The sequence below is a fragment of the Carcharodon carcharias genome, chromosome 16 (assembly GCF_017639515.1).
Source record: "Carcharodon carcharias isolate sCarCar2 chromosome 16, sCarCar2.pri, whole genome shotgun sequence".
NCBI classification, from domain to species: domain Eukaryota; kingdom Metazoa; phylum Chordata; class Chondrichthyes; order Lamniformes; family Lamnidae; genus Carcharodon; species Carcharodon carcharias.
This window is the reverse complement of record NC_054482.1, coordinates 54,862,154-54,874,461: the sequence shown is the minus strand read 5'-3', so window position 1 is coordinate 54,874,461 and position 12,308 is coordinate 54,862,154. Positions and strand designations below refer to the sequence as shown.

General features: G+C 40.2%; 1 protein-coding gene across 4 annotated transcripts in view; it reads left to right on the top strand.

Annotated features, from left to right (window-relative positions):
- jak1 (Janus kinase 1) overlaps positions 1 to 12,308 on the top strand; it is a 159,648-nt gene that overhangs the window by 63,506 nt on the left and 83,834 nt on the right. The window contains exon 2 of one of the 4 annotated variants that reach the window (XM_041207567.1): positions 6,054 to 6,200. The exons of the other annotated variants lie outside the window; for them this stretch is intronic. Within the exon in view, the coding sequence (XP_041063501.1) occupies positions 6,194 to 6,200 (7 nt within the window). The 5' untranslated portion in view covers positions 6,054 to 6,193. The remainder of the gene's footprint in view (positions 1 to 6,053; positions 6,201 to 12,308) is intronic. 4 annotated transcript variants of the gene reach the window in all.

Here is a 12,308-nt window from a genome sequence, read left to right as displayed (position 1 = left end):
TCTATGGTAATTGCAGCAGCACAAAAGACAATACTGATGAAGGTACATCTTATTGGGTGTCAGCATTCACTGCAAGTGCATACAACTGTTAGTGGACTCTATGGCTGAGACGAGACCTTCGTACTAGCACCTATCAAAGCCTAATGAATATTTCTTGCTGCCTGTTCAGTTAATCATGGTAAAACTCTTGCTTTTCCTTTACTTGGAAGTGGGCATCCTGTAAGATACCGTAATTGTACACAAATATATATGTAGGATTAGGATTGGTTTAGACTCATGACTGAGTTTTTTGCTTTCTTTTTACTTACACATAGCTTGTGGATTTGTTCTGCACCTGGAAATAATGAAATTGTTAAAGTTGTCCTAAAGAATAGGATACTTTAAACTTTGATATGTTAGGGTACAATTTACTGTTTAGACTGTGCTGTTTTAGCATCTGCTGAAGGCGCAGGAAGTGTGTTTCGTGCCTGTTGTCTTATTTTTGTGACCACATTGTGAAATGCAATAGCCAAGATATTCTTAAGATAAGGAAACAGGAGAATGAGCTCAACATTCTGATGAAGAGTCATACGGACACGAAACATCAACTGTATTCCTCTCTGCAGATGTTGTCAGACCTGCTGAGTTTTTCCAGGTATTTTTGTTTTTGTTCTAGATTTCCAGCATCTGCGGTATTTTGCTTTTATGATTTGTTACATGCCTAGGTGATGATGAGGTTGATCATCTGGAAGTTTGCAGGAGCTACCTCATTTCAAGGCTACTTGTTTAGAACAACACTTGTCATGTTTAATGAATTAGCAAGAGCAGTGTGAGTGACTAAGGCTTATAAAGATCTTTAGCTTTCCTGAACAATTTGTAGGGACAGTCAGGATTGAAATACTCAACAAAGGCTACATCTCTACCAAGGGGAAAGAAGAGATTATTGTGTATATTGCACTATTTGTATGCATCAAATACTTGGATGAACAAATGAAAAGGATTAAGTTGTAAACCATACTTTATTGTCAGATTCAAAATATCTTACGTTTGCTACAGATTAGACGTTTTTGAATGACAAAGCTGTGTGATGTGCAGCAGACCCCAGAAAGGTTGAACTGGAATACACCTGTTGTTCTGTCCAGGCATCTGGTGCGCTGCTTCAAGATGCCTAAAGTGTGGTCAAAAATTATCATTATTCCTGCATGGTCCTCATTGTACATGTTGTTCCTGAAAGCCATGGAACTTTGTGCTAAATGGATGCCATCAATAATATCCTGAAATCTAGGAAATCCTGCAATGCGGAAAACTAGGGCCTGCTCATTCTGTTGCCACTTTCCAATGAGGGAAAGCGATGACAATGTTTTCCCAGGTGAACAATGCTGGATGTAGCTTTGAACTGTGAAGTGATTCACGTTGCAGGCATCTCCTGAGGCAGCTTAGAATGAGCTGGAAATATGAAGATTGTAGGCTGTTTTGATCTTAAGTAGCACTGGTAGTCCTATTAATGAAGTGGAGATTCTCTGCAAATAGACAGTCTATTCAATAGCACAACTTTGTCACTGCCTCTTTCTAAAGTAACATCAGTGACGTTAGTTGTAGATTTGATGGTGCGAATAAAGCCTGCCTCTGGAGCAAGTAAACCTGTCTAACATTCCTCCTTTTGTACTTTTCCTTTGCTTCCAAACTCAATAATAGAAAGGAGTATTTAATCCAAATCCTTGGATATTCCCTGGAAGTGTGGGACATTGAGTGATACAAGATTGTGAGAGATTTTTTTGGACATTTTGATATGGGTTTTTAATACAAACCTTAAGGAAAACTAAAGAATACACTAGAAACCCTAGATTTATTAAACTTGACCAAAACCAGAAGGTATGCTGGAAAGTTAACCAAATTCAGATGGTAGCATGAATATTATTATTGTTTCATACTGTTAAAGGGCAAAGAAAGAAGGAAATATGTGCATTTATATATCACCTTTCATAACCAAAGAACATCCCAAAGTGCTTCACAGCCAGGGAAGTACTTTATAAAGTTTAGCCGCTGTTCTGATCTAGGAAGACTAACTACTGTGTTTGAGAATTGACTTACTTTTGTGGTTACGAGGACAAGGTCAGAGATGAAGTTAAACTGTAACAAAGACATCTGCCTGGATAGACCTTGGAAAACTGACAACCTACCATACAAAGCAGCAAGCTTCTTTTCAGCTGCAGCAATGTTATAAAACCAGCCATTTTAAAGTGATTTCTAGGACCCAAAGAAGTAGTTCAAAGAAGATGTCAACAATTCTGAATTTCGAAATGTACTCCTGGATAAGATTGTAAACAACTTTATCTGTAAGACTGTTATGTCCTAATAGAGTCATAGAGGCCTACAGCACAGAGAAAGGCTCTTCGGCCCATCAAGTCTGCGCCGGTCAAAGTACCTAACTATTGTAATCCCGTTTCCCAGCACTAGGCCCAGAGCCTTGTATGCCATGGCATCACAAGTACACATCCAAATACTTCTTAATGTCAATAAAACCAATTAGTTAGAAACATTTTTCATTTTGGCTGATTCTTACCTCCTGTACTCAACAGAGTAAAGAGTTTAAAAAAACCCTCCAATTAGTTTAGGCTGTGTGAAATTGAGATGTTATGGAATTCCAAATCCCGCACCGTGCATTACAGAAAACAAAAACTCGTGTATTGATAGAGATAGTCTAGGAAAGTTCCAACTTAATGCTGAGTCCGTGTTCAGCCCGCATAGATATAGGTATGATATTACTTGGACTCTGCCTTGTTCTTCCCTAGTCACCATAGCCTTAGTGGGGCCATTGATATCATCTAGCTTCTCCTCTGGCTTTCTTCAAACCTCCCTCAGCCCAAGAGCAGAAATTTCCCGTCAGCGATTTGGGGGCGGGGCCCACATGTCGACGGGAAAATGACGCGGGATGACATCAGGAGGAACCCCCGACGTCATCCCGGTCCATTTAAATATTCAGGAAGGCGGGCGGACAGCAAAATCAGCTGTCCGCCCGCCGACCTGTCAATGGCCAATTAAGGCCATTGACAGGATAATTAAGCTTGTTAATTGCCCTGCCCGTCCAACCTTAAGGCTGGTGGGCCAGCCAGGAGCCCCAGCGGGCTTCTGATAATACATGAAACCTCATCCACCGGTGGGATAAGGTTTCATGTCCGTTTTTAAAAACTTCAATAAAGTTTATGTGCTTCTTATTAACATGTCCCATCTCGTGTGACATTGTCACATGAGGGGGACATGTTAATTTTAATATTTTCCTATTTTTAAAGATTTTTATTCTGTCAGTAATCTCCCTGAGACAGCACTTAGCCTGAGGAAGATGTGCACTCTTTTGTGCACGTGCGTGAAAGAGCGAAGTTTGACAGATGGGGAATCATCCACCCCCCACCGCCCAGGAAGCGCATCCTGTCGGGCAGGCCTTAATTGGCCCGCCCACTTAAAATGGCGGCGGATCCTGTTTTGGCGACGGAGTTCGGCTGCCCGACCGCCATCGAGCCGTTGGGGCCCGCCCTCCCATCAAGGTAAAAATTCTGGCCCAAGTCTTAATATTATCCATCTATCCAATTAGTCTTCTTCAGCTTCTGTTTTTTACTTTCAATTTCTTCTTTGTCGCTAGGACAAGTCTGCCCGGTCTTTGTTTCCAATGCTTGTACTTGGCGATCTTTCTCTTTCTAACTGTACCTAGCAAGCAGATTGATTTCTGACCACCTACTCTTGATCTAATTCACTCATATGTCTTTCTGTCCATCCAGAGATGAGCACCCTCTGCGACACCCACATTTCAAAAGCTGTTATCCTCCTTGCATCCTCTTTCTTCAGAATCCAACTCTCACATCGCCGAATGCAACAGTCGGCATCACTGGAAAAGAAACGTTATTCAGAGTTCCTGCTCCTTGTTGCTAGCCAGTGTTTCCTTTTTTCAGGTGTTTGTGTGTATACTAATATGAGTATAGGATGGGGCTCAGTTATGGTGTTCTCCCACCCCAACCCCCTCCCCCACACTGACCTTCATCACCACAGTGGAACAGTCTTTAAAACACTCAGTCCAAACTCAGTCATTAAGAATGACTATTTGGATAATGTGCTGGAGGGTTGTCTTACTCTGGAAATGTATTATAAAAGTTATTGGCCTGTGGATGTGAGCAGCATTTTTGCCCAGCTTGTGCAAATTTTGCAGCATACCTACTTTGCACTTAGAGAATAAGAATATACTATTGCTGAAAAAACGGACACGTCTAAGCTTTTCATCTTGCACTCATCAGGACACTCGCAAAAATACCAATATAAGGGGGAATACAATAATTTATACCATATGTGAAGAGAGTGCTGGTTAAGTGATGTAGTATATTAATTTCAGTAAGATGATAGTTATGTAGGCTGTTAGTCCTAAAGACTGGCGGATTGTATCACACAGCATGTCCCAGCCACTTTTCACAATGGGCAGGGTACAGACCATACCCAACCAGCCCATACTTGCAAACCTCAAAACACAGTGTCCAACATTAGATGTGATTCTGCGATTGGACAATATTTGCTGCATAATCCTCAATGTGCTAAGAATTACGCTGACAACCAATTTAAGATTATCAGTTGGGCTCGCAGTGTGATGCATTTGCATGCACTAGAAGCTGCTTATATTAATACACAGGACCCTGTTCTTTGCAGACAGAAAGAACATGTACCTACATTGCGCCTGTTTCAGTTAATCAAAATAAGTGGCAGCCATTCGCTGACTCATTCCTCAGGGCAGTGCCTTGACCAATCAGGGTCAAGCTACCTGGTTTAAATTGCAAACAATGCTTGGCAGTTCACTGTCAGCCACCATTGGTAGTGCATTCTCCATGGCAACACCACTTGCCAACCAATCAGCACTCTCTTCACATACAGTATAAGTTGTGTTTACCCCTTTATATTGGTATTCTAGCAAAGAGTCCTGATGAGTGCAAGATGAAAAGCCTAGTCACGTCTTTTCTCAGTAGTACTCATGTTCTGTACTACTAAAGAAAAATATAATTGTCAATTAAATATCCAGATGATAAAGTTTCCACATAAAGAGTGATCAGAATGTCTGGAGAATTTTAGATAACGAACAAAATAACTGCTGTCAAAGAAGTTTCTTCTAATGTTTGGAGGGAATGTGAATATCTGTCTATTTAGTATGGATATCACAAACTTGGCAGATGAATGCTCAGCTGTTATCTTTTGTTCCTTGCAGTAGAAGAGAACAGTTCTGTTGGGTAGATAGGGTGCATGTTATTTTCTGTGCATTTGCACAAAATTTTTAAAATACCATTTTTCTTTTTTTATCCTTCCATCTGCCCTGAAAATGTTGACACTTGTCAATTTTCATCATCATATCCATGCCTGACATCTGTAGTACATTATTCAGAAAGGGTCACTGGGGAGTGATCAGTTGCAGAAACTTGGTTGATTTATGCCAATACTGAGCCAATGGAATACTGAGTACAGGTACAGCATCCTAACTGCAGGCCTGCCTGAGATAGCCTAGCTTGGCACAGAGGCAGAATTGGCTTTGGGATGTGTTTTCTTAATAAATCACAAAATATACCTATTTTTGAGCTGATAATTTTTTTCCTATTTGTTGAAGCATTGCACAACATACTTGGTCTGTATATTTGCAATTTTCTGTGCCTCATCTTTTATCCATACAGGGAATTGGTTGTTAAGGTCAACCAGTGAGCTCCATATATTAAAGAGTACCATTTGAGAATTCGTTGATATTTCCATGCTTTTTGCATACTATACCCAAGCAATAGTCCAGGAGTTGTTTCTGAGCTGGTTTTTAGAAGTATGTTTCCTCACTGTGAACATTATACCATTATTTTGTCCAGTTTGTAGCCTTTCATTTTGGTTAGAGAGAAAAGAGCATTGAGAAGGGACATGATCCAAGTATTTAAAACATGGTTGAGCAGAACAGATAGTCTGGATATAAGCAAATTGTTTAACTTAGATTATGAGCACAGAACTAGAACCTACTAGCGGCATTCCCTCAGTACTGGACTAGAATGTCAACCTTGATTTTTATGCTCAAGTTCTGCAGTGGAAGTTGAACACACAACCTCTGGCTCAAGGGCAAGAGTGCAATCAATTGAGCTACAGCTGACATCTTATTAAGAATAATGGAGATCATTGAAAACTCTGGAGTAAATTGGACTTCTGGGACCATGGTGATATGCCAAGTAAGGTAATTAGTTGGAAAGTGGACTCTGATTGGTAGAAGCGTTGCTATGGAGAGTGCACCAGTGAATGGTGACTGACAGATAACTGCCAGACAAAAGTACACCTGCCTATCACACAAATGGGGAATGTATATGAATTTCAGTGGCAGTGTGATGCTAGGTCTGTAGGCCGTACATGCCAAAGACTGGCAGATCGTATCAAGCAGCATGTCCCTTTCTGCTGTTAGCAATGGGCATGTTACGGACCATACCCAACCAGCCTGTGCTTGCAAAACTCAAAACAGTGTCCAACATTAGATGTGATTTTGCGATTGCGCAACGTTTGCTAAGTTATCCTCAGTGTGCTAAGAATTACACTGACAACCAATTTAAAATTGTCACTCGGGCTCGCAATGTGGCACATTTGCATGTACTGGAAGCTAATATATTAATACACAAGGCCCTGTTCTTTGCAGACAGACATGTACACACATTGCGCCTGTTTTAGCTAAACAAAATAATTGACAGCCATTTGCTGGTTCATTCCCCAGGGTAATATCTTGACCGATCAGAGTCAAGCTGCCTGGCTTAAATTTCAAACAATGCTTGGCAGTTAACTGTCAGTCACCATCCATTGGTGCATTCTCCATGACAATGCCTCTAACAATCAGAGCCCACTTGCCGACCAATCAGCACTCTCTTCTCGTATAGTATGTTGTTTCCCCTTATATTGGTATTTTCATGCGAATTGTCCTAATGAATGTAAGACAAAAAGCTTTGACAAAAATGTCTCTTTTTTCAGTAAAATTTAGACAATTCAAATTCCTAAATGCCAAAAAGAATCTCAAATATCAGGAATAGACTATCATTGAGATTTCCATTTTTAAAACAACAGCCAAATTATACTGCTGGATTTGTCAAATTGAATTCCAGATTGAAGAACGTAATAAAATGGTTTACATGTAAATGCACCTGAAATTCTTCATCAATCAAAAGTCTTTCTTTAATTTGTCTCAATGCTCTCTTTAAATAATTGATTTAGTTCCTATTGTCTCTCTTCTTGTAACATGAAATGAACAGCAAAATCTTCACAACTGTTATCATGAGATTGTCAAATGTGTGTACTTTTTATTGAATATCTCTTACTAATTTGCTTTAAGGTTTTAAATACTGGTACCTTTTGAGTATTGTTTTCTAGCCAAATACAGTAGCATAAAAAATGCCAGTATAATTAATAGAATGGTTTCTCCAGTAACCCTTTATGAATTCTCGAAAGCATGAGATAGAATTGTATTTGAGCTGATGGATTTTTATGAGGAACTTCCAGTTTCTAGGCAATACAATGTAGCACATCTCTGCACCTCCAGTCTAGGAGAAAATTTGGCCAAAAATATCTGGGAGCAAGTACATGCAAACAGCATCAAATAGATTCGCAGCTGAATGAAACTGCACTGTAATATACTGGAATCAATATTATTTAGATTCTTTTTAATGTTTTTTGGTTGTATGTGTGCATATCTTCCTTCTGGTGACTTTTGATCACATTTTCATGCCAACATTTACTATTACAAATTGATATCAATATTTCCAATTTAGTTTTGTTATATTAACAGTGATGATGAAGTTTCAGCCTCTGTGGAGCAAGTTTCTGAAGGCATTCTGCCAACTCTGTCACTGTCTTGTGTTTAACTTACATTTAACAATAGGTTGGGCAATTCATTAATATGTATCTGCGTGCACTTCCTGCTTGCAAAACCTGATTTCCTGCTGTCTCAGCTCTGCTCTATTGGAAGCCCATTCAAATTATATTTATTCTTTGTGTGAAGCATTTACTGATATAATGTATGAAGTGGAATAGATTGTCAATAATGTGGATCAATTAAGGAAAGTCAGCACAGATTTGCTAAAGGTAAATCATGCTTAACTAACTTCAGTTAATTTTTTGATGATGGCAACTGATTGATGGTTGATGCTGGTAATGCGGTTGATGTGGACTTCCAAAAAGTGTTTGATAATGTGCAACATAGCAGGCCTGTCAGCAAAGTTAAAGCTCATGGAATAAAAAAGACAGAGGCAGCTTGGATACAACATTGGCTGAGTGACAGGAAACAGTGGTGAACTGAACTTGGTGGTATTTCTGACTGAAAGAGGTATATAGTGGAGTTTACCAGAAGTTTGTACTAGGACCACTGCTTTTCTTGATCTGTATTAAAGACCTTGAATTGCATGCTCAAGGCACAATTTCAAAATTTGTGGATGACACAAAACTTGCAAGAATTGTGAACTGTGAGGAGGGTAGTGATAGACTTCAAGAGGATATAGGCAGGCTGGTGGAATGGAAAAAACCTGGCAGATGAAATTTAATACAGAGAAGAGTAAAATGAACAATTTGGTAGGAAGAAAAAGGAAAGCAATATTAAATAAAGAATAAAAGCAAAATACTGCGGATGCTGGAAATCTGAAACAAAAATAAAAGCACCTGGAAAAACTCAGCAGGTCTGATAGCATCTGCAGAGAGGAACACAGTTGACGTTTCGAGTCCGTATGACTCTTCATCAGAACTAAGGAAATAGAGAAATGAGGTGAAATATAAGCTGGTAAAGTGGGGGGGGGGGTTGGGAAATCCTGTCGGAGAGAAGAGCAGTACTTCTTCAAGGTAGGCATTCCTGGAAGAGAAGTCAATTAAACACCAAGATAAAAGCAAAATACTACGGATGCTGGAAATCTGACCACCTGAGTTTTTCCAGGTATTTTTGATTTTGTTTTTGTTTCAGATTTCCAGCATCTGCAGTATTTTGCTTTTATCTTAGTGTTTAATTGACTGCCACTTCTCTTCCAGGGACGCCTACCTTGAAGAAGTACTGCCCTTATCTCCGACAGGATTTCCCCTCCCCCCCAACACCAGCTTATATTTCACCTCATTTCTATATTTCCTTAGTTCTGATGAAGAGTCATACAGACTCGAAATGTCAACTGTATTCCTCTCCGCAGATGCTGTCAGGCCTGCTTGAGTTTTTCCAGCTATTAAATGATACAGTTCTAAAGGATGTGCAGGAGCAGAGGGACCTGGATATGAGTACAAATCGCTGAAGGTGACAGGATAGGGTGAGGAAATGGTTACTAAGGGAGGGCGGACCCTGAGCTTTAATAAATAGAGGCAGAGAGTACAAAAGCAAGAAAGTTATGGTGAATCTTTATAGAACTCTGGCTCTGCCTCAACTGGATTATTGTGTTTAATTCTGGGCACCCCATTTTCAAAAAGGCGTGAAGGCATTAGAGAGGGTACAGAAAACGTTTACAAGACAAGGGACTTCAGTTAGTTGGATAGATTGGAGAAATTGGGGTTTTCCTTTTGGAGAAGAGAAAGTTGAGAGGAGGTTTGGTAAGGGTATTCAAAATCATGAGCCTGAACAGAGTAGATAGGGAAAACCTGTTCCGATTGGTAGAAGAATTGAGAACCAGAATACATCTATTTAAAGTGATTGACAAAAGAATTGGAAATGACGAGAGGAAAAACTTTTTTTGCGCAGTGAGTGGGGAGGATCTGGATGCACTGCCTGAGACTGTGATGATGGCAGATTCAATTGTAACTGTCAAAAGAGAATTATATAATTACCTGGATAAAATAAACTGCAGGGCTTTGGGGAAAAGGCAGGGGAATGGGACCAACTGAATCGTTCTTGCAGAGAGCCAGCATGGACACAGTGGGCTGAATGGCCTCCTGTGCTGTAACCGTTCTATAATTCTATGTTTTGTACCCTCTGTTTTACATTTCTCAGCCTTGCTCTCCACTCTCCACTCAAACATTAATTTGTGCTATTTGCTTGCAAACAGTACTATAAAATCACCTTGGAATCTGGAAAAATTGACAAAATGTATGCATTTAAAATGGAGACTGAACTCTGCAAGCCCAGATCCCATGAAAACCAGTTCACCTGAAGATTAAACTTGGCCTTGACTCCCCATGTGTGGCCTACTGTGAAGTCAGACCAGTAAATTTTCTGTAGTACTGCTTGTGGGCAGAGCAGCAGGAGCCCTGGAAGTGAGGAAGTGCACGGAAAGTAGCACAGGAAGTGGCGGGTAGAAGGAATGAGCAGACTTGCTTGAAGTCATTTGGCCTCAATGTCTTTGGGCTAATGAAAGGGGAAAAAATATCAACCAAAATTTTGGCTTCTGATTGCTTTGGAAAGACTTGCTCAGAAGAGTATATATGTGGATGTCAGGTGAGGACAGCATTGAGCTTGCCTGGTTCAACTGGTTGGTCCGACAGTTGACTCATATATGATTACTCAGATGAGTTGCCAAAGATGTTAGTAGTGCAGATGGAACTCCAGGGGTAGTCAGTGCCCTAAGGGGAGTGAGTGGCATTTTGTTTAGAAATAATTTAATTGTCTAGTTATCTATCTAATGAGATCTGAGTATGTCATCTCTTGAATACTTTTCCTCTTTTCTGCATCATAAGGTAACATGAAGAAAATTGTTCATAATGATGGAATTGGAGGCAAACTTGCAATCTGAACATCGTTGTAGTTCATATCTAAATGGAATATCTACATCTTGTGAAACACATGATCTGAGCAGGGATATATGACAAAAATCCATGAGCAGTGATTTGAATCCCACTGATGCATTGACCATGACTCTATTGTGACTTCTTCGCTTATGGTTTATCCGATCAGCTTGTCGATGGGGTGCAAACTGTTATTAATTGATTGGTATTGTTTTCCACCCAGTTTTCTACGCACTGCAGCTCTCGGCTGCCAACCAGTACATTTCCTAATTGACCAGTTTTTATGCATGACCCTAGATGGTGAGTGCCAGCAGATCATTAGACAGTGGGTTGGCATCACAATCTAGCTATTTTTTCTTTGCTACACTTGAGCCAACTAGATATCGAAAGGATCATGAATTCTGAATGTATTTCTTTCCTTCCAAGGTCTTGGAAGGAAAGACCAATCAGTTCACCCTATCAACACCTCACCTACAGCACAGGCTTGGGATTGAATCTGGAAACTTTCTACTCTGTGAGGCTTAGTAGTGCACTAAGCACACATAATTACCAACATAGTTACTGAGGGGCGTGTGTGCATTGTAAATGTACAATGAGTTCCTGTTGGAATTTTAAGATTTTGGGTTCGGGAGCCACAGTTACCTGAGATAGGCAGTCGAGTATTTGTAAATAATTTTAAGGTAGCTTATTTAGACCTGATGTGTTAGCTAAATAGATGGGAAAGGCATATGGCCCATGACAGGTGAGAGCAATTAGTTGATCCCAGAGGACAAATGGACAGTTGGCACAGAATTTGTTGATCTCAGCTTTCTGCTCTCTAGTCAAGTGTTAGGGAACTCTTCCCTCGACCTTCCCCCATCTTGCCTGGTCCATCTTCCTCTGAAGAAGGTGGCTGTCTGATGAGGACTTCCACCTGACATGGACTGTCGCCTGATGTGAACTGGTCCCGGTCTCCAAACATTCATTAATATACTTTATTTCTAGGGGCTAGTAGTTTACCCAATGTCAGTCACTTGTTTGAACCTTTCTAACCAATTAATACAGGACAGGTATCCAAGATGTCAGGTGGTCACCTCCCACCTTGTCCATCACTTAGCTCGAGGTCACTTTTTAGTTTACCTCATGCTGAGGCACATCTTAGCGACTTAAGATTGTCAACATAGAAGCCTGAACCAAGAGTCCTCGACATTTCTCGGGGCTTATTTGTGTGTTTTTTTCTGGACAGAGAAAGAAAACAGTTTCCCTATCAAGGTGGCTTTATGCTATGCCTAACAATTCCATAAGAATTCTATATTTATTCTGAAGCTATCATTTACTAAGGGTCACATTTCTTAGAGTTCCCCCCTTAATATCTTTATTGACTTCTCAACTAATTTTTAGCCAAGATAAAAGCAAAATACGGCGGATGCTAGAAATTGGAAATAAAAACAGAAAATGCGGCAAAAACTCAGCAGGTCCAGCAGCATCTGTGGAGAGAGAAACCGAGTTAATGTTTCGAGTCTGTATGACTTCTTCAGAGCTTTAGAGAAGTAGAAATGTGATGGATTTTATACTTTTTAAGAGGGGATAGAGCAGGTGGAGCAAAATAGAAGGTCGGGGATAAGTGGGAGCTCAGAATA